General features: G+C 43.5%; 1 protein-coding gene across 2 annotated transcripts; it reads right to left on the reverse strand.

Moving 5' to 3' along the window:
* Positions 1-725: 725 nt before the first annotated feature.
* Positions 726-21,203, reverse strand: C8A (complement C8 alpha chain). 2 transcript variants are annotated; one of them, XM_074908072.1, is made up of 11 exons: positions 20,753-21,203; positions 18,511-18,607; positions 17,412-17,556; positions 15,452-15,596; positions 13,453-13,642; positions 11,758-11,958; positions 10,203-10,443; positions 6,063-6,191; positions 5,211-5,368; positions 2,852-3,074; positions 726-1,146 (listed from the first exon to the last, which is right to left on the reverse strand). In XM_074908072.1, exons 1-11 carry the CDS (start codon positions 20,869-20,871, stop codon positions 995-997), a joined length of 1,800 nt encoding a protein of 599 aa, XP_074764173.1. In that variant the 5' UTR covers positions 20,872-21,203; the 3' UTR covers positions 726-994. The 2 variants fall into 2 exon arrangements, with proteins under 2 accessions (XP_074764173.1, XP_074764175.1); XM_074908074.1 differs by having other exon boundaries at positions 5,211-5,380.
* Between the last annotated feature and the right edge of the window lie 1,903 nt (positions 21,204-23,106).

A 23,106-nucleotide genomic window follows, 5' to 3' on the forward strand; every position in this document is an offset into this window, starting at 1 on the left:
TTTCTCCTTCTTTCCTTGTAATGAAAAGCACAGTAAAATAAAGTGCCATTTGCCTTCCGTCCACCCCAGGTTTTTGTGGCAGTTCATTAAGAAGAGGGAGCTGCGGGCTCTTGCTGTGGTCTCTGGACACAGTTCAATACTGTGTGTATTCTTGTGCTGAGATTTACGTCTCACATTCAAAAAAGCCTCTTAAATCAAGCAGCCCGTTAGCATCTTCTCCACCTCTGGGTGCCTGGGAGATAAAATGCCTGTGTGCTAACAGTCAGTTCATCACTGATCTTAAAGAGGAGTAGCCTTTGCTATTCTGCTGAATGGTTGTGTTTGAGCCTATTTATTTATTTATTATGTATTTAAGATTCTTCATCATTTTGGGCTTGTGTATTGCAATGATGCTTCAGCATCTTTAGGCTTAAGCCTCCTCCCATGCAGAGCAGCATATGGCTTTGCTGCAAATGCAGCCCTGGCCAATATGCTGGACTTAAAAATCTGACAGTGCCAACTTAGAAAAGTTTTGTGGTACATATGTCAATACCAACTGCATAAAAATACAAGGATTGTGAGCTTTTAATGTGTTTTTCAAAGGCAAATATAAAAATTTCTGCGAGTCAAGCTTACTTATGTAAACACTTTCAGTAAATTTATTTCATGACACATTGTAGCCCCGCGGTCACCCAGCAGCAAAGCCACCTGTGTGGATTCTCCACTGTCTCCTGTATCCCAGCCATGCTGGTGTGAACTGGTGGGGTTCCTATCACATCTTGTGGGGTGAGGGGGCAGCCAGGCATGCGTTCAACCAGCCAGAGCAATTGGTCTGGACAGCAGTCAGGTTTAATGCAGCGAATCCAGCACATCTCCATATGTATGGCAATGCAATACTTAACAATTATCTCTCCCCAGCGTAATTCTGTTGCACGATTATGCCCGGAGTATTTATAGCCCAGCACAGACTCCAAACTGCTCTTGACCACATACCTGTGGGGAGCGATGTGGGCTTTCAGCAGGCTTTGCTCTGCACACCCCTGCCCATGCAGGGCTCCCCACCATGCTGCGGGGCCGGGTTGTTGCACTGCCGGCTGCGCTGCACGGTGCCCGACTGGCAGGGACCCCACTGGGACCAGCAGCTCCAGCGCCCGTTCGTCTCACCGCCTGTAAACCCATTAAAAAAAAAAGAGGATTAAAAAAAATTCAGGTCTGAAGTGCTACAGACAGCCTGTCTGTGTGCTTTGTGGGGGAGCAGGGGAGGAAGACTGAGCTGAATGCCACCAGCAGTTTGTGATTTTGGCTCTGGCAGTAACCTCTGCTGTGAGCAGGACTCCCCGCTCCATCCAAGCCTTGCCCAGCACACGGATGGCTGTTGAGGTCGAGGTGCTTTGAAGCCAGGGGAGATGAAGCAGCATCACCTTCAGACATCAATAGCTGTTTCTTTTTCTTCTCTGCTCGTTGAAAGGCTGCAACTTGGCTTTCCTTTCCCAAAGGGCAGCTGATGGCTCTCTCTGCACTAACTTTCTTACCTCTGACCAAAGCAGAGGGACAAAAGTCTTGTAACGTTGTGGAGGTGTTTTGAAAAGTCTGCCCATCCCTTTGGAGATGGGTCATTTCAAGGCTTTTTCATTACAGTACAGACTTGACTTGTCAGGAGCGTTCGATACTATGGATTATGGTGGCGCTCCTGAATGATGGGAATGTTTGATGGCTGTCATTTACTGTCGTTTTTTATTTACTCAACTAGCCTTCATGCCTGGCTTGGGCACTTTATTAATCCAGACAGCACAAATGGATGTGTGTGCTCTTAGTGCCGAGTGGAGAGCTGGATTTCCCGTCTGCTGAGACATCATGCTTTAAAAAATAAAACGGGTTTAGTCTTAAATGAGTTTTGGAACTAAAAGTTTGAAACCAAAAATTGCCCATGACTTGGAAGTGTGTCTGTCCCCACTGTTGCTAAAAGCAGGGAGCACAGGACTGGCCAGTTTGTTGGGCTGCACTGGGGCCAGGTCCTGAGCCTTCCAAGCTCCTCATCTAAGGCATATTCCTTGGATTTGGAGACAACTCAACCTGAGATTTTTAAAGAAACCCACTTTTCAGTCACTGAAGCAATGCTTTTGAGTTCAGCTTGACAAACCATCTACCCAGATCTGCTCTAACTCCTTATCTCATCACAGCTTTGATTTTCTAGTGGTGAGACCCTAGTTATGAGCACATGGTTGAGGGCCTGGAGCTCTGCCTGGTAGAACTGCTCTGAAGATGGATTTTTCTGCCAGCTTCATGTGCTGAGATTTGGATTTTTTTGTCATCACAAATCAGGACAAAAATATCCAGAGAGAACTGTGACATTTTTTTGAAATAAAAAAGCGTGTTCCAAGGTTGACTTTTCTTGCCACCCATTTAATATTTTAGGATAGTATATAAAGTAATAAGGAAAACATAAATAAAAGCCTGTCACTTTGGAAAAACACATTTTTTGCTCCAGCAAAATAGATACCTCCCTCTAGTTAAAATATTTCCCTATGGTGGGGTAGGGAATTTGGCAATATGGCAATTTTTTACTAAAACAGCATTTTTGGTGCTTTGCCAGGGTGCTGCCACCACGCCCCAGCCCAGCTCTTTGCAGCATGTCAGAAAGTCTCAAACACATCCTCATTTCCACTAATTTCTTTATAATAATCTCCTGAGTTGCTAATTTAAGTCTCTTGCGGGGCTGCTTAGGATAGTGTAACAACAAAAGCGATACAGAAGCAATGGCTTGATGGATGCATGGGTGCAAAGAGCTATTGGTTAATCCTGTGGAGGGGAAAACCCTGTTGCTTTGCTGGTGTTCACCCTCCCCTGCTGCGGGTGCACGCCGGGGTCTTACCTTGGCGCTGAGTCTGCTCGCAGGCGGGGCCTCTGTAACCTGCTCGACACTGGCAGAAACACGTATCTCCCACCAAAATGGGTTCCCCGTTGTTCTGGCACGGTCCACAGCGGCAGGCGTTGAACTCCAACAAGTAATCATCCAAAGCCCGTTTCAGGTTTTGCCGTTTGGTTTCCATGTTGCCAAGGTTGCTTCTGCGGAGAATTTCATGGATGGGCTGCAGCTGCGGAAGAGGGAGATGAATAGCGTGGAGAGAATTTCAGCTGGCCGTCAACTGAGGTGCTACCACGCTGCAGTCAGAGAGCTGGGACATTGGTGGATAAACTCGGGGCTCAGAAAACTCATTTGTCTTCCTCGACAGCTCCATGTACGTCATGCAGATGTGTTACCACGACTGAAGGGCTCCAGTGAGAAACCACCATTCCAAAACCTTCCTCATCTTAAAGGTTTGTGCAGGATTGGCTTTTCTGAGCATGCTTTGGAGCTTCAGTCCCAATTCAAATGATAAATTAAAACACCCCAATAAGCTTGCTTTTTTTTTTTTTTTTTGATTGATTTCTTAGTGCTGTCACAGTCTCAGAGATTCTTGCATGCTTTTTCCCTTTTTAAACCAAAATGTTTTGTTAAGAGCTTTGGACAGTGGGTGTCATCAAAACATTTGCCAGTTTACCACTAATAGTGACCGTATGGTGAACCATCCAGTAAATGTTGAGCATGGAGAATTTTACCTTCCTACATTTTATCCTTTGGTGCAGCAAAATAATACTGAGCCGTCTATAGCTTTAAGGCCATAACATGCTTGTAATATTTCCAGTAGCAAAATCCAGTTCCTATATACCAGTGAAAATAGCCCAGTGTGGGCAACTGCAATTATAACTTGCCCAACTGAATATTAATATTCGACTGAATATTAAAGCTAAAAGCTTAGGGCTGGTCTGAGGACACATTTGTCCATCCATGCGTCTGTGTGTATGTCGTGCATCCTGGTTGGGAATTGGTGGAAATTGGTTTCAGAGAACTGGGCATCGTCTCATTGCACAAGGTGCACTGAGAGCAATTTGTGGGGAGGATCGGCCAGGATTTGGGAAGAGCTCTTAGACAAATTTGCACAAGCCTGTTTAACAAATAATAGGGAGCTGCAGATAAGAGCTGCTGAAGTGGACATGAGTGCTTATCGGCAGCTCCGGTTGCACAGTGACTGCTGAGCTCTGGAGCAGCCAACAGAGAGGTCAGCACATAGTTTACTGGAAAATTGCAATAAATTCTGCCCAGAATTGATGGAAACTTGTGCAGAAAGGTGAATAACTTGCAGCTAGAACTAAAAGCACTTCTACATTATTGGGGCTTTCTGCTGCCAGGGTGCTGCCCGGGCAGGTTTTCAGAGTCCCTCTTGCCCTGCCAATAAGACAGATAATTCCTGATTCCGTTTTCCCTTCTCCCACCTTCTGTCAGAGCCAGGAGTGGGTGTGCTTCAAAGGAAGATGAGAGGAATGGAGGTGGCAACATGTCCCTGCCATGACCAAGCTCCTTCCCCCCAGACCTCACAGCTGCACTCCCAGAGCAGACCGGCAGTTGTAGCATCTCGGGGTAGATGTGGTTCTCCTGACCACAGCCCGGGAGTTGTGCCCAGCTCCTCATGCCTCTGCAGTCTCTGGCCCTGCATTATTTGTTGGTAGGGTTGCTCTTCCTCTCCCTTTCCATCCACTCCTCTTGCACCCATGTCCTCCCCATCTCTGAAGCCCTGTAGGATGCTTCAGTGATCCATTTTATGGGGCATCCGATAAAAGAGAGGAGTAGAGTTTGGCTGATTTTTATGGCCACAGACCCACTTTTGGATCATAAAGACAGGACTTGCCTCACAAAGCAGCCAGGAGCCTCCTGCTCTAAAAACTCCTGAAAGCACTCACAGCTATACCCACCATGGTCTGAAGAAGCTAGGCTCTGAGGCAGGTGAAAAGCAGGGGGGATCTATGCAGAGCCTTTGCTGGCATGGGGGCAAGACTCCTTCCCCAGCCCCCTGCGAGTGCCCTGCTTATACAGGAGGGCAGACAGCGTCAGGGAGAATAATAGCGATGAATGCAACTGCAGAGAGCCATTCATCAGAAAGCTGTTTGGGGACACATCAGAAACTTAACTCAGCACTAATCCAGCATTAAGCTCCTTGTCCGTCTCCCTGCGGATGCAGTCGGTGGGAGATGTACTCCCCATTGTGAAATGAATAAGAGGTTACCAGATCAGTGGCCCATTACATTTAATCTTGTTCTGTGATGGGATCACAATAAAAATACAAAATGATCTGCTCGACTACACTTTCATTCCTTATAGCGGCAGAGTTTCTTCAACTGCAGAAAAGCCTTACCTCAAAATCAATAACAGCAGGATTATATTTTAATGATCTTCCCCAGTGACGGTACATATTGCCATCCCAACTGTTTAAGAGCCCTCCGCTGTAACTGGTATCTCCGCCTCTAATCCGGGGAATAATATCTTCCACAATAGCACTGTTGCTCTCAGCATCTGAAAAGTTGAATTACACCCATATTATTTAGTTACTGTTTCCACACATACACTAGAAGCTGCTTAATGGAAGTGAGATCAATTGTGCAAGGGACTATCTCTGATGCTGCCTCCTGAAATCGATGGGAGCTCAGCGTCCCCTCCTCGCAGGGCGAGCCCGGCAACATTATCACAAGGCAGCTGGGGACGAGTCGAGCATCCCAAATGCTCCAAGATGGTGATACCTGAAGAGCCTGCACACCTCCAGCCTTGGTTTCTCATTAGCACGTGGGCAGCAGATCATGCTGTCTATAGCTGGTTAAGTGATTTACAAATGTGGGGCTTCCTAGCCCCTTTGAGTACTTTTTATAGTCAGTTTTCACTTAATAGTTGCCACGTTGCCCTTGTTATGCATGCCCGGTCTGTTGCGGCTATAGGGACTGCAGCTTTCCAGCCACCCCACTGCCTCTATTCACTCACGTTTCTAATCCAGGTATTGCTACCTTAATTCTTGCTCTTTCAATAGCAGTTGGTACTCCTGGAGACTTGGACCCAAAGTTGCTTTGGTCCCACGATTGGGCCTGAGTCATGGCTGGGGATGGCACCAGAGCTCCTGCCTTCATACCCTTGTGAGACCCTACTTGAATCTCGATGCTCAGGTGCCCAAGAGAAGTGACGCAAGATGCCTTAACAGACATGTGCCCTGCTGTCATACCAGTTTTCAAAAATCCTTTCTTTGCACAGTCAGAGGATGTCACAGATGCTTCCAAATGCAGTTTACTCTCGCTGACTGTAAGGCCAATTGACCTGCCAATACAGGCACTTATCTCTTCAGCGCTGATGTCTGCAAAACAGAAAGGAAACCGGTAAAATCAGTGACTCCTTCTGAGTGGAAGGGTGTTTGTTTTCCTACTTGGTTTTTTTCTATCAATGAAGAAAATGTCCATTTATTTGCATGGCCCATTTTTCGAAGTCAAGAGCTATTCAGAGCAGAGAACAGCCTTTAGTCTTGCAGGGGAAAAGTCAATATTTTATTGGGGTATATTGGGTCTGTCGCATAATAAGTGAACGGGGAAATGTCCCTACTGTAAAAATTGTTTCCTTAGAAAGTATTAGAAGAAAGTAAAAATCTTAACACAAGGCTTCAGGCATGTATTTCCTTGTTTGATCTATTTAAAAATAAAACATTAATTTTTACAGACTAACTCATAACTAGGGTAAAGCTGAGAACAGCAGCTGAAATTAGTAGATCCTCACTAATTTTCCTAAACTCAGGATCTGACCCATGTATTAGGGGCTTAAGTAGCGCCCTAAGTAGCAACTTGCAAAAGGTCTGTCTGCTGAGAGCTGCCAAAGCCTTACTGCCTGCTGCTGGGCTGCTGCTGCCAGCACTGCCACATACATCATGAAAATATGTAACTGGAGACCCATGAAGCAACTGCAGAGGGGAGAAGGGAACTAATGAGGTGGTTTCACCAAGGTAAGCAATGCGCATATTTCATAGAGCCTGGTTTTATGTACACGTGTCAGTGTACTGCAAATATAAGGCTGTCTTCTTTAATAGTTAAAAAATCCATTGATTTCAATAAATATGGGTATTGCAAGTAATAGGTAACTTTTATATTGTTCTTTTTGTCAGAGACCCTTAAAGTGTTTTACAAAGCAGCCTGGCAATCAATACCACGGTATTGAAAGGGAGGCACAGAGGTCAGCAGGATTTGTGCATCATGGCTTAATGGTCTAAAGATTGAACCTCTGGCTGAGCGTTGTCTGCTGAACTGCCTCACCCCAGCACTGGGAGCAGGGTCTTGTCTTGCTTGTGTTTAAAATACTGGTAGAACACCGGTAGCTCTTGTTTTGTTCCCTTCTGCACACCCTGAAGGAGAGACTTGCTGGAGCCGCGTGGGGCATGGATCTACTCGTTGGCTTGATGGGTTGCAACCAGCGGAGGTGCTCAGCATCCTGAGAAAGAGGCTACAAGTGCTGGATTCAAACTGGTGAGAGCTGAAGCATGCTCAAGACTTCAGGGGGAATTACATCCCGTTGTAAAACTGGACCCTTGAGAAAGATTAAATATGTAGCACTCAATTAGTTGTACTAAACTGTTCAACAGTTGTAAACACAGTGGGTAAAGTTCATTCACCCAAAGCAACATGAGCGATTGCTTATCTTGGTGTTGGAGTGCCATAAAATTAAACTTGAGGAACACCCTGATTAATTGATTTGCCATGGTTCCCGTTAGGTAATTATGTTCAGCGAGGGTCTGTCAATACAATTCGCTATTGGTTACAGCAAGATCGGGTCTTGATAAATTAAAAGTGGTTATCATCGCAAAAGGGTGGCCATAGAGAATATTGACACTTGAGGGGGGAGCCCTGATAGTTTTTTTTATATGATATAATTTGTGATAGTTACATGTGCTCGAGTGATAAGATTTACTGCTGCTGCGTTTTGAATTAATCAGAATATATGAAGACCCTTTCTAATTTACTGTGCATAATGTTTCTCCCATAAATGTTCTTGCAATGTGTGAACACATTATACTGTTTTCTGCTAAATAATAGAACCATAACAATCTATTTTAAGAACAAGTAATGAAAAATATTGATGGCAGAGCGACAAGGGACCTCATTCTGACGTATGTATTTATTTCACTCATGACCACATCCAATACAAGCCCTTGCAGCCTGAAAGCTAGAAATGGGTCTGACAGCAAAACGGCAGTCCTAAGCTCTGCACCGGTGACTTGCAGTCTGTTCCTGGGTATCTAAACCCAGAAAGTGACTTCATTTTCAAAATTCAGGTTTCCTAGATGCTTAAAGTCCAGCTCATGCCTATGTCTAGCTAGATGCTCAGCAATTGCTCAAGCTGTCTTTCATTTAGGAAGGACTCAGCCTAGAAATCTTTTTCCTGGGTGTGTGCTTTAGTCACTGGTCTATAAAAAAGGAGTGTTTTCTCTTCCAGAGCATTTAACATGTAGCCTCATGGACTAGGCGGGCTCTCAGGAGGCAGTGGTTAGTCTAAAGCAGGTGCCATGCCACTCAGCCCTGACGGGACTCAGCAGTACATCTGCAGGTATCTGCAGAGCCTCAAACTCATCTTACGAAGCTCTAATTTTAAGACTTGAGTGCTTATATCCTGATCCTGACCATTCCTCAGGGAAGGCAGGTAATCCCTTTGCAAACACAGCCTTCAAGCATGGCTGTGATTGCCATTAGAAAAATCTTTTTTTTTTTTTTTCACTATATGCTTTTAGCTGGTGGTATATCAGCCACTGCAGGTGGGACCTTCTGCATCTGTGTTGTGTGACGTAGCACAGTGCTGACTTGGGAATTGTGGACTTCCTAGCAGAGTCTGGGTTCGATGAAAATATTACAGAAGTGTGCTATATTAGAATGAAAATTACATCTCCACTGGGGCACATTTTTGTCTTTTGCTGAACTTCAACATCCTTCTTTCCTAAGATAAGGCATCTCATAGCAGTAAATCTCATCCTTATACATACAGCAAGCACAAGATAAGGCAAAAAAATAGCCTCCCTCCACATGCTCTTGATTCATTCTTCCTCTGAAATTGGCAGTCTGCTTCCTGAAGACTTGCTTGCCAAGATCTTGTTCGCTTCTATATCACTCACTCTTCAAAGTGAGTAAGTATCGTGTTTCCAAACATTAGTAGTTCAGGAACTTGATGAAAATTCTCGCAATCAGTAATTTCTTGTGGAAAAATTGGCGTGGTTGACACTCAGTATGGAGTGTATAGTTATCCTAGTGCTGATGGTATCAAATACTTTCAGAATAGAGGCAAAATTTGGGGCAGAACCATGGAAATTAATGAAATTACAGCAATTTGCACCTGTTGTCCAAGATCACAATTTTCTTTTGCATGAATGTCCAGCCTGGAGTTACCAAGACAGCATTATCTTCAGAAGAGTGGGGTGATGGTCCTTAGGGGAAGTGGGATCTATTGCATTGTCGACACCTTTACAAAACTTGACAGTATGGTTAGTGTACTAAACACCATATTATTGTTCTGCATCTTATGTTTTTGATTAGGAAAAATGTTATGCTTTGGCTCACCAGTAATGGCTGTTCTTGCACTCTGGACATCTGGAGTGGATATTTTATGTAACTGAGATTTAGAGGTATGGCTCTCCAGCCTCATACACTCTAATTTGTTGAGAACTGGAGCTAACACAGGTCTGTTAGTCTTCAGATATGACACTAACCAGAGTAAAGTGGCAGAGGCATTGCCAAGTGCAATGCGCTATTACTTCCTTTTACAGAAAATTGAGACCCTCACTATTAAGAGGCTAAAACATGAGCGGGCTATCTTTCTTTACTCTGCGTCAGTTTGCAGTCCTTGAGCGTTCATGAGAATGGCCAGAACAAAGAGTATAAGAAATAGGAGGAGTTTAGAGAAGTCTAGCAATGTGACACTGAAAGAAAGGGAGAAAAAGATGCTCAGGTTCCTTCCTAAACTACCAAAATCTCACCTGGATTCTTCCAAAATTAGATCAGGAAGCACATTTTGTGACACTCAAGCTTATCCCCTGCTATGTGGCCAGTAGTGCCATCTTGTGAACAACATGCAGATACCTCTGCCCTACCCCCACAGTTCATTTGGGGGCTTGTGACGAGTATGTGTCTATCATGTGATGGGACGTGCCAGCCAGCTCAGCAAAGAGGTGCCGATGAGTACCCACCCTCCCAGGGCCCAGGGAGATGGTGGCTGTGAGGAGCAGCCAGAGCCAGATGTATTATTCTGGTGGATTGGATCCACCCCGTGGTCACCAGGTTGGAAATACCCAGTGTAGAGCAGACAGTTGCAAACAGAGAGTATCTTGCAATTTTCTAACCTTTTCTTCTCATTTCCTCCTTGTTAATGACAACGATATACTCAAAGACACCTCCCATAGTGCCAGATGTCATGAAATGGGTGCCGTAGTCGTTGATGAATTTGGCATACATGCCATAGTTGTAGGTGTCTGGAAGCTCCTGCAAGGAGAGCAGCACATCTTCATCCAAAACAATGTTGTCCCTTCTCATCTTGAAACGAGCTGTCTGCACCTTCGTCACACCTCTAATGAATCCAACCTCCTGCAGATAAAGAAAAGAGGAGCTGCCACTCAATGTTCACTTTTTAAAAAAAGTAATTTCTAGTCTTTAGGTTTTTAGAAGAAAGCCCGAATCTCTTGACTGTCAGTGTATGTTGAAGGCATGAAAACAAGCCCAGTTTTAAATGAAATTGGTGGTAATTCTTTTTTAGAGTGTCCCTTTCTTGTGTGCTGTATGTGGTGGAAGGCAAAGCCATGGGTTTGGATGCTATGGGGTTCTTTATTGACGCACAAATACGATCAGAATGAGGTTCTACATGATTCCCCTCCATCCTTCATTCCTGCTATTTCTTTTTTCTGGTTTCCTTTCTATACTGTTTATTCCCTTTTGCTTTTTTCACAGGCTTGACCAGTGATGCAGGACAAGGGCTCAAGGCAAGCCCAGTCCAGCCCAGCAGTGGGGGGATACCCCAGCCAGGAAAGTGTTGATGCAGGGAGGATTTCCTGGATATACCACCGGATCCATGAATCCTCTTCTAGATTAGCCATTGCCTTAGACAAAGCTCCCGTTCAACCAGAACAGCCCTTTAAATGATTCCTTCAATAATTGATCATCGTTTGGCTGCAAACATCATGTGAGTCTAGACAAGGGTACAGTAAATACTATAATGGTGCCCATTTCAAACAGCTTTTAAGGGCATTTTAACTCAGACCACCATCAAAGTAATTCTTCTTTATTGTTTTCTGTCAGCAGCCACAAAAGAAGTGGAGACAAGGCACAGTTAATGTGGGAAATACCAGCACTCGTGTTATTAGATTGGAAAAAGGTCGTCATAGCTAGTCCAAGATGTAAACCCACTGTGAGAAATACACCCTGATACTGGGTACTCTTTTTTTAGCTCACTATTTTAACCTCCCATAAAAAGTAGCTATTTCCCCATCATGAGGCAGCTTGTATTAATTTGAACAAGATATATTTGCTACTAGAGATCATTCCCTGAGGACAACTGTTTTGATCAACATCTTGATATTTCCTCCTCCCTCATCGTCACTTTAAGCATTTTTTTATTTATGTGCTTCATGTAGCCATGAAACAGGATGGGGTGAAATGACATGTGTTGTGGTACTTCGTAATTCAATTTTATTCCTGCTCCCTGTTTGCTAAAATATAGTAAGAACAACAAACAGAATTACCAATGATCATACATTTGCAATTACATGAACAAATTAAGGTACAATTACTGTGTGTTAAAAAATGCAGTTGAGAGAATAAACTGACATAAGTTACAGCCAGACCATGCGATAAACAGATGACACGACTGGAGCATATGCATCACTGATTCTGTTCTTTTTTTACCTTTGCAGTGTATTGCGTGAAATTCTTCAGGGATCCTTTGCCACCTGATAAAGTTAAGCCCAGTTCTAACTGGAAAGGTGATTCTTCAGGCCTAATTCCAATGGTAAAGCCTATTGTTTTGGATTTATCACTTTTAAGGGCATCAAGCAGATCCTTTGAATCATCATAAAACTCAAAAGCGAATCCAGAATCAGCGTGAGCCTAAAGTGAAAGGAGCAGACATTAATTTATCAGGTACTTCCTTCCTTTTTAATCTCTGTTTCTTTAAGGAGCTGATGGTGCCTCTGTTGAAGCCTGTGATACTCCTGACAACACCGATATTGACTTCAGTGAATGTGGAATAAAGAATTAAGTCACGTGCCATTCCACTTGGAAATATGTGAGAAGTGTGGATAAACCCATGCATTTTGCTTCATCCATTGCCAGGCAGGGGAAAGGTTTGTATTTAGCCATTCAAAGCAGTACTATTACAGCCAGAGCTGGTAATGGTACCCATTAAGCTAGTTTGACACTTCCCATTACAAAACTCTCCTTCTAGTTCCTTACAGCTCTGCCAAATCATCACAATTTGGACTGATTTTTTTTCTCTCCAGCCTGCTTCCGGATGAATTTATTTAGGAAAAAAATTCAACAGCCGAGATCCAGCCACTTGCAAAGGCAACGCTGGAAAACAAACATTGTTTCCCCTGTTTTAGAGAAGTGACCTTTCCCTTGACAGCTCTACTTTGCTGGCATGTGGAATCGAGCAGCCTTGCTGAATCCAGGCTGTGCTATTTGCCATCTCTGTAAAAAGCCAGCTAAATGACCAAAACTGAAAGAAAAATCTCACATAATCATGAATGATTTTCTAGACCCCAGCGGTTAGACTCAGTCTTAAGTCAAGATGCATATGGAGCATGCTCAGGTGTTCCTTGGCACCTGACCATGGTGCATATGTCCTTCCACTGCTAGCAGTAGACGTGGAGTGGTCCATGTGGTAGGTCTGCCTGGGTTCCAACCAGGGACTAAGGGGCCCAGGGCACTCTGCCTGCTGAGAGGACACAAAAGCCACTTGCATTAAGCCTGTGGCTGCAATATTCCCCTGGAATAATGTGCATTCATTCATTCATTCATTCATTCCAGAAAGCATGATAAATGTTTAACAGTGTGGCCAAGGCTCCACTTATGATGTGGGTTGAATCCTTGTTCTACTTAGTTCAGTCTCCAACATCAGACGTGGCCTCACAGAGTATAGACATTGTGATACATGGTAGTGGCTTTCAGAATCTCTTGTCTTGCTCGGAATTTGGATTTATGTCCCTTGTAGCCATGCCACAGACTTAAAATGCTTTCAGATATTGAATTGGGAGCATTCCTCCTGTTTTACACATGGCCAGCTTCATCCCTAGAGAGGCAAGTGGCTTGTGCGAGCTCTACAGCTCATTAATAGCAGAATTTAGAGAAAACCCATTTCCCTTGGCTCTGACTAGGCAAGAGTAAACAGTGGCAATGCCTGGGTGATAAAGCACATTAGTTCCTTGATGTGCCATAAACCAGCATTTATATCATCGATTGCTTGTTGTCTTGGGGACAGCTGGAGAAAGGTTGCTTGAAAGACAGCCTATAGTGAATGATAAAATGTACCTGATATCTTTATAGGAAGTTTAGCTTTTAGCTGGGAAAACATTGCTAAATTTGACCATCCGAAGAACTTACTAGGAATTGGTATATGTGAAAGTTGTAAGGTTTGCGGAAATACTTCTCATCGTCCCCGTAGTACAGATGTTCACATGCAGCATCGTACTTCAGCTCCCGCCACTCTCCATTGTACACATACTCACAGTGGCCTCCAAAATAATTAGGATCATATATATACTGGCTCGCTTCCTCTGTTAGGATGTTGTATCTTGGAAAGAAGATACATTAGGACATTAGGAAAAAGTTTTTCACAGAAAGAGTGGTCAGAGAGTGGAACAGGCTGCCCAGGGAGGGGCTGGAGTCCCCATCCCTGGGTGTGTTTAAGGGTCGTTCAGATGAGATGTTGGGGGATATGGTGTAGGGGAGAACTTTGTAGAGTCGGGCTGAGGGTTGGACTCAGTGATCCCAAGGGTCTTTTCCAACCTGAATGATTCTGTGATTCTGTGAAGTAGCATTCAGAAGGTTATCCATAGCTCCTGTTTTATTGCCCCAACAGTCTCTGTCACAGTTTCTGTTCTCCTGACTCTACAGGTTGCCTGTCCTCAGGTCACTGACTTTGAATTTGGCTAGCACCTAGAATCAAAGGGTTGGGTTTGTTATCTTCTTGGTGTCTCCTTCCCAAAGCTAACAGGAGACAAACAGCCATTTTATTTCCAAGATACTGGTTTGGACTCATATGCTAGGAAGAAATCAGTTAAGTTGTTCAGTCCATCCCAGCAAGTATAGTTATGAAGGTCCTAAAGTCCTGGAACTCCTCAAGGTTCCCCTTAAGCTTAATGCATCTCACTGTCAGAGTGTGTTTCCTGGCCTGTAATTGTTTTCTACCTTAATTTCATCTCCTTCCTTCTAATAATGGTCCCATTTCTCAGGGGAGTTGGCACCCTCCCTGGACTTGCAGTCTGCTTGTGCTTTGCCAAGTCTCTCACTTATTATTTCCTTACGTTTCTTTCTTCTTGCTCTCCAGCCATCACATTTGCTGCCCTCTGAAATCCTGCCCATTACTTAATATTCCCTGTAATTCCATGGCCCAAAGTGAAAGCATTATTCAAACTAGACAGCAGCATTGCTCCTCACAACAGGGAATCATCTTTAAGACTACGATGGTAAATGCTATTGCTTTTCTGTCTTCTGTGGGAGAAACACATCAGAGACTGGTATTAAATGGGGTGCTTGGTGAAAATTAATATATGTCTTGAAAAACTTTTGATGGACTCTCCCAGGCTGTGGGCCAGAGAGCCATTTATTTTGTGGACTCTAGAGGGTGTTGGATCAAGGTAATGGGAAAGTTATCTAATGTCTGACTACATTCTCATACTGTAGCCCATGTTTTCCAGGTGAAACTAAGCAGTGTCTGGGCTTAAACACAAGATTTAAAACAAGAATGTCACAACAGACAATTCAACTTTAAACTCATTCAGGATTCCTCTTTTCCATGTTTCATCTAACCAGAATTTGAAACTGAACGCAGTAAAACTTTTTCATGGATAGGTGTATTTACCCTGCTTATATTCATGTGGAGCTCAGGCTCTCTGCCTTAAATCTGTGCTCTGTAGCCCTAAATCCTGGAGTTAAATCTTCCCCTTAAGGATGAACACCACCAGGATGCTGCATCTTCGAAGTCTACTGTTTGCTTGAATATATTGCTTTAATCAACTGGAGAAAGTTGTAAGGTAACTGGACTCGGAGAACTGGGTTATATTTTTACATGAGTGTAAACAGAACACCTCTGAAGTGTCTAAAGGACACTCTAAAGTGTCTCTGTACTAAAGTACAGAGTGGCTGAGAGAGACCAAGGTCAGATAGTAAATTCAAGACAGAATTTGAAATAAAAGCTGGGAAGAATCCTCCAGCCTGCCTCCCTCATTGCTACCGATGGCCGGATGGGACAGTAGCTCTCCTTGGGGTTTGTACAGCACCCTATCAATTCATGGAGCACTGCTATCACTAAGGAAGAGCAATATGAAATCCTGAATCCAGTTTTGATTCTGAGAGTAGCAGCTATTGATTAATTACTCACCCTTGGGCAGCTTTTTCAGACCCTGGGATTGGGAACAGATGTTCACACGGGCTTTCGATATCTTCATCCTCACAGTTCTCCTCATCAGACCCATCTCTGCAGTCTGACTCTCCATTGCACACAAGATGCCGTTTAATACAGCGACCTACAATGCGCAGGTACAAGCACTCACTTACCCGCCCTTCAGAAAACCTGTCAGCTCACAATGATTGTGTTGGTTTCCACCCATATGTCAGGGCCACAAGAAGTCACGCTGGGTGTTAAACACAGCACTCTTCCATTGGGAACTTGCTTTTTCCAGCTCCTTGTGGTGGAGATTTTCCTTTGCAACCTGGAGTAAGCACAACTCATAGTCCAAGACGGCTGCTCCTTTGGGCTCCCATGGGATGGGAATCAAGTAGAGGTCATCTCACTGGCCTGATTTTATTACCTATTATCATGCTTTTGGAAGGGAGCCACAGGAAGCAATCGCTCCTCCACTTGGCTTAGGGAAGTCAGCTCTGTCTGGTTATAAGTGCAATTTTGCCTCTTCCCATTGCAGGAGGTATTTGGGGAGTTTATTGCAATAATTATGGCAAGAATGGATGTTTGCAGGAAGGGCAACTTGAAAGTGCTTTTGCTTCTGGGAAGCGAGGAAAAACCCTTGACATGACATTCATGACAGGAGGGAACTGGTACTCCTGCGCTTGCCTCAATGGAGACATGAAGACCTGGTCACAGTATTTCCAGATTTCAACGGGATTTTCATTAAATGCTCAAGATGGGAGTTTGAGCCATTTGTGTAAAAACAAAAATCTGTCAAGGCTAGTCAAACTTTCAGAGAACAGCCGTATTATATTCCAATCTTCAGAGCTGGGGATGGCTAAAAATAAATAAATCACCCCAACAGATTGCTAGTTGGATTCCTGATTGAACTATGTCTTTTGCAGGGGGAGAAAGTGGTGCGTTGTGGGAGCGGTGGTGCCCATAGAGGGGAGTGTGAGTGTGTAGCACAGCAGTTGGAGCAGAATATTTCTACTGTCTTTGTTCCACTGAAAAATTAACCTTTTCCATGTCACACAGCCTTCTTTTCTATCCAAATCTTAAGTGTAACGTGGATGGATTTCTGTAATAGTGGGGAAAAAAGCAAAGATTGGGAAATTTCCTGCTTTCTCTTGCACCAGTTCACCATCCTGCTGGCTGCCAGTCAGAGAAGGACCTGGGGGGGGGTGATTGACAGCTGGCTGAATATGAGCCAGCAGTGTGCCCAGGTGGCCAAGAAGGCCAGTGGCATCCTGGCTTGTGTCAGCAATAGCGTGGCCAGCAGGGACAGGGAAGGGATCTGAGCCCTGGGCTCGGCACTGGTGAGGCTGCACCTCTATGAGTGGGTTCAGTTTTGGGCCCCTCACCCCAAAAAGGCCATTGAATGACTTGAGCGTGGCCAGAGAAGGGCAACGGAGCTGGGGCAGGGTCTGGAGCACAGGCCTGCTGGGGAGCGGCTGGGGGAACTGGGGGGGTTCAGTCTGGAGAAGAGGAGGCTGAGGGGAGACCTCATCACCCTCTACAACTACCTGAAAGGAGGGTGCAGAGAGCTGGGTTTGAGCCTCTTTAACCAAGTAGTAAATGACAGGACAAGAGGTAATGGCCTCAAGTTGTGCCAGGGAGAGTTCAGACTAGATATTAGGGAGCATTTCTTTACAGAAGGGGTTGTTGGGTGTTGGAATGGGCTGCCCAGGGAGGTGGTGGAGTCCCCATCCCTGGAGGGGTTCAAGAGTCGAGTCAATTTAGTGCTTGAGGATCTGGTGTATATGGGAACTGTCAGTGCTAGGTGAACAGTTGGACTGGATGATCTTCAAGGCCCTTTCCAACCTAGATGATTCTGTGATTCTGACAAACCTCTGCCTGTGGCAGGGGACTGATATCACCCCGTCCACCCAGGACCAAAATAACTTTGGCAGGATTTTGTGCCTGGTTCACTCACCTGTTTCCTCACACCGAAAGTCCTTCCCACAGCCGGGGAGTCCAGTGCACGTTGTCTCAGCACGACAAGCTTGCTCTCCCCAGAGGTGCCCTGCACACCGCTGCCCCGCGAACGCCGCCGGCTGCACCAGCCTCCGGTACCGGTGCTGATCCGCACGAGAGAAAAATACCAACAACACCTAACTTGTGTCCACCAGAGGCGTCACCTCGACAGGCTATAAAGCAATTAAAACTATCACTTTCATCTATATTATTATTTTTTTGAATGGCCCAAAGACTTTGTACATGACAAATGGAGAAGGAGAGTCAGCAGGGAGGTGGGGCTTCAGGAGATTTGCCTGAAGTTCATACAAGAGAATTTAACGGGGGCTGGAATGAGTGATTTTAAAAATCTCTTCTCTGTTTTATACCTTGGAAATAATATGGAATTTTTCCAGTTGCACATGCTTTGTCCTGGAATGTAACAGGCTCAGATGGACACAGACACTAATTACAACACTGATCCTGCAACATTTCTGATGGATTATTAATGAGAATTGCTGCTCTTTAAACTAGGAAGGAAAAAAAAAAAAAAAAAAGGGGAAAGAGAGAAGAGCCAAATCATTTACTGACTATAAGCACAGGAACAAAAAATGCAGGGATATAAACTTAGTAGAAAGCAAAATTATGCCAGGTATTTGAAAATAAATTCTTGAATTATGAAGACATATGTGAAATGATATAAAAATTTGAGAACAGGAGCTGATGAATGAAGGCTGCTTCTAATGTCTTTTTCTTGGAATATTTGCATTAAGAATCAGGGGATAGTTAATTAAATCTGAGATAGAAAAAGGAGAAAGTCTTGGGCAAATATTCTGGCCTGATCCTTCCACTGTTTTCCTTGCTTTTTCATTTTGCTGTTCTGCTGCATTAAACGAATTTATTCCCCAGTTTACACCAGGGTAAGAGCCTCTCTAGCAGAAGAGCAGCTCCATCATATTTGGATGAGTTTACTGGATGCTTCAGAATGATGAATATGTATAATATATATAATTAATGTGTGCACATCCTCATCACAGACACATCTGAAGATAAATGAATACATTATAGTGGAGTCTTACTTTTTTCTCTTGGCAAGGAAAGCAATCAGTCCATTCTGACCACTGGCTCAGCTGACAGTCGACAGGAGCTGGAGAATTAACATCTCTGCTGCTTCTCCTAAGGAGGGGAAGAGCGAGGGGGTCTAAGGTCTTTGAAGTTTTGTTTTAAGAAGGGCTGGAGGCTAGTGGGGAGAAAATGCTCTCTGTGTGTGTTTTTCCACCAGGAACTTATTTTGTAGGAAATGAGAAGCATCCCTTAGCAGGAGTTGCTGTCTACCCAGGATGCCCTGTCTGAGTATCTCACCATCAGAACTGGTCAGGGGTAGCAGTTGCAGGACCTGAGGATTTTGTCTTGGGTTTCCTGCTCTTCCAAGAGATACTACCCCTTTCCAATATGTAGATTGCAATAAAATATATGTACATCATATGCAGTAAAATAGATGTGCATCATATATATATATAAAACCAAACACACTGAGTAAACAGAAGGAATATCCAGAAGAGACAAGTGTTAAGGAAAGGCTTCTTTTTTGGCTTTCTTCTCAGAAGCACATCACAAACTCCAGGAGTAGTAATGTTTATCACCTTGTACCTATTCAGAAATCTATTGATTTCACTTTTTTTAAAACCACTGTGAACTCTTGGTCAGTATTTTTCCAGACAAGTATGAAATCAAGGTCTGATTCCCATGGGCTTTGCAGAGTGATGGGAATGGCTGCACCAACCGTGCTGAGAAGGCAAGGTACAAAGCCATGTCAACTCTGGGAATTTGTTGGTATTTCTAAAAGGAAATGCATAAATTTTGAGAGAAGATGCGACTGACTAAAGTATAAAAGCAGAAAGTGGCAAGAGTACTGTATTGCAGTGGCCCTTGGATCAGGCTCTCTGCACATACAGTGAATATCACTATACAATGGCAAGAAAATACTTCTCTTGCCTCCCAGCCCAGTCGTTATGATCTCTATTTCTGTCCCTACTCTTACAGTCTTTATTTGTATAATGTGTCTCTTTGTCTTGAGGAGCAATCTGTGGCATGTCAGTACCACTCTGTTTGCCACAGCCTTCAAAGCATTCTGAGGGGTTATCGTGAGCCAAAACATTGTTATTATTTTTGTGATTAACTAATGAGCAGTCTGTTTTATTTATTAGATTGCAGTCCAAAGAGAAATATTGATAATTAGCAGAGGTACGGCGCGCATTGGGGATTCATCAGAGGCTGTAGAAGAGACTTACTAAATGAAAGCCACGACAGCTCAGCAAGGGAGCCTGTGGATGCAGATCAGTGCGTGAGATAAAAACCCACCGTGTCTCCACAAAAACAACAGGAGCCTGAAGACAAACACAGAGCTGGAGGACATGCATGTATTGATGCCTTTTTGCTCTGACATGAGGATTTGTGGGCTGTATCCTTCAGCACTTCACAAAGTACTTAATTGGCTCACCTTCGATTGGATTTTACATTTACCTCTTCATTATTCTGCCTTGTTTGATAAGTTCATCAAACATCAAAAATCTTGGCTTTGTTCATTTTCAAAAGGGATTATCGGAATAAGCCTTCATAATTAAGTGTATCACTACCACATTTTTTTTTTCTGTTCCGTCTTCTCCTTGTCTCCATGTTCCAATTATCACTGATACCTTTTTTTGATCCTTCTAAATCATATTTGCCTTTAGAACAAGCCTGAAATTAATAGCTGAAGAAAAAAAATCAAACCATTTTCCTATCATGGCATTATAGCTTTAGAAAAAAAGTGGCTTGTTTATTCCCTTCCTTCAAAGCCTAAGTGACACTCGTATGGGTTAATAATATCGTTCAGGGGAAAAAAAAAAAAAAAGAAAAAAAAAAAAGAGGTATGAAGATCTGGCTTGGTTTGAAAATTGGGTTATTCACATGTACTTGTTAACTTCACATTGTCAAACGCAAAGTAATTGTAATGAAAAAGAATATGAAAAATATTCACTTGTAAGTCATCCTGTATAAGGAATTAATTTCAAGTGCCCAAACCAAGTATGGTAATTTTGGTAAGAAAGTTTAAGAAGGCTTAATAGCCATCTGTAAAATAAAAACCATTGTGCAAACAGTTCATATAAGAAGGAGTTATGATGCCTAGCGTGGGCTTTGGACAACTGCCAATATATTTTTTTTTTCCCTGGGAGCTGTTTACAGAGAGCACAGTGTGCCTCAAGTCAGGACAAAATTGATGGGCTGACTGACTTGCCTGTAATTTCTGTATGTAAAGTTGGGTGGGGGGAACGGACTTACCTCTGGGAAGGCAATGCCTGGAGCTCCCTGCGTGCTGTAGCCGTGGCCTGACGTGCGGTTAAAGCCAGCAAACATATAGACAGAATCAAAGGAGAAAACTGACACAGGCTCCACTGCATTGTTTTTCCATATGTAAATGTTTGCTATAGATCAGCTGCATACAAAAGCCTTAGGCTTCAGGATGCTGTGGGGCAAGCACTGCTAGAAGAAGCACGGAGCCGACCGGACTCCAGAACGCTGCAGTAAATCATTGACAACAGCACAGGTCAAATCACAAAGAATCAGGACACATCCCAGAGGCCTTTGCCCTTTTGGAAACAAATTCCCAGTTTTCTGACAAGAGAACATACTAAATGGTGCAACTGTTTCCACATTAAAGTCAATCAAGCCCTATTGCACCAGTGTGTTTCCTGTCTAGCTTGCACCCTCCTTTTAATGTAAAGGAGGAGGAAACTAGGGTTTTTTCCCCACAGTGATTAATTGTAATTTTGATACATCTGATTGCTGACCAGGGAGAAGCTTCCCAGTACAGCAAATTGGATTATCATTAAATTGTGTTATGAGGAACACGTACCTTACAGATAAGTCAAGGAAATGTCAATTCAGCTTCTTCCCTTGCCAGCCCAATAAGATAGTGTCCCATCTCCAAGGCTGGTGTGAGCTTTTGGATGGCCCTACACAGTCACTGCAACACAAGAGTCTAAATCTTTGTTTTCTAAAGTGATTTGTGGTGAGGAAGATGCCCCCTGAATCTGAAACTGTCTTAACCCATATGCAGTGCAAACCCTTCTGTTAGGGGTGGCTCTAATGCTTATAGCTGGTTGGGATCTTAACACAGAAGTAGTGGATGTGCACAAGTATAGGAAAGCAACACCATGGAAAGCAATAACATCATGGATTATTTATTATTAAGATAATAGTCAAAAGATGAGAAAATTCAGGTTTTGTGTGTTGGAAGAAACCAAAAATGGCCATTGGAAAGATATTTGGTCATACTATAGCCCAAACTGCCCCATACCTGTTTCCTCAAGCTTGCACATAGCCTGCAAAATTCCCCTGAGAGCCCCTGGGCAGCTACAAAAATGCACGAGGAATCTATAACTTAATTTGATATTAGTTTTAAAAAAAAAAAAAAAATCAAGACTTTTGGGTTCAAGCAAGGGTCTGTATCTCCATGGTTTTTCTTCTGCATAAGTGGACTGAGATGCTTCATGCATAAATGAAGTGTTCCCAGCAGACCACGGGAAGTTTGAACCTCAATAAATTCAAGAGGAAGTGTAATTATTGTAGGAAAATCTGGTCTTGGGCTATTACAGCTGTTAAGCAGACAGTGAATTGTCCTCTGTCCACAAAAGACCGAGATAGAAGTGTCACTTTGTGTATTTCCCAAATTAATTGCAAAGCTCATTTCAATAGCTGGTATTGTAAATTATCAAAATAAAAGGATCTCTTACCATGTTATTTTAATGTAATTAAAGTTCAGAATGACCCTGGGGCTTGTCTTTGCTAAACACGAAGAAATGTAGCACATGGGTAAACTCTGTAGTGAAATGAAATGAAAACTGCCTTTTTGTGACCTTCGAGAGTATGTTAATGTAATCCCTTACCTACTAATGCACTTCAGATGAGTTCAGAAAGTCTTTGTCCTTTATTCGCCTACACAAGAAGAACTCAAATAAGGGTTTTAATATTTTTTATATATATATATATACACTATTAAACCTAAATTGCTTTTGCCTGGGAGAAAAGCAGGGGATTGAAACTGGCCTAAGGCGATCCCCATTGTTACCTCCCTGTTATACATTACAGCCTGCATGTTACTGTTAAGACAGAACAATATAAAAAGGTTTTAGCAACGCTAAAGGTCTGGTGGGGATGGACCCCACTGTCCCCATGGTAGGAGCCTCCCTGGCTGTGTGCCAAACCTGTCTTCTTCCAGTTCTTCCAAAGTTCTGCCATCCTTTGATATAAATGGCTGCTTTGCACAGTCAAGCGCCTCCTCAGCATCTAAGCAAAACTGTCGAAGCATTATATCTTTTCTTTTTCTGATAGCAGCATCAGAAACACACCATATATATAATGAAAGTTATTTGTGGCACGTCTCCCAGGTAAATGGCTGGGCTGGTTTGTGCAATCAGGCACAACAACAATTTCGCACTGATAGGTGAGGTCGTCTGGTGGGGAGGCGTGCGAGAGAGATTTAAGCAGCAAGCAAGGCACACCACGTTAGAGGTGAAATTAAAGAACCTTTCTCAAAGGTGTTATGTTCCAAAAGTGATATATATAAAAGTTATGGTTCCATTTATAACATTATGAATTGAACTTGTCTGAAATGTGTGTTGGATCCTTGCCTC

The sequence above is a fragment of the Athene noctua genome, chromosome 5, assembly GCF_965140245.1.
Source record: "Athene noctua chromosome 5, bAthNoc1.hap1.1, whole genome shotgun sequence".
NCBI lineage: Eukaryota > Metazoa > Chordata > Aves > Strigiformes > Strigidae > Athene > Athene noctua.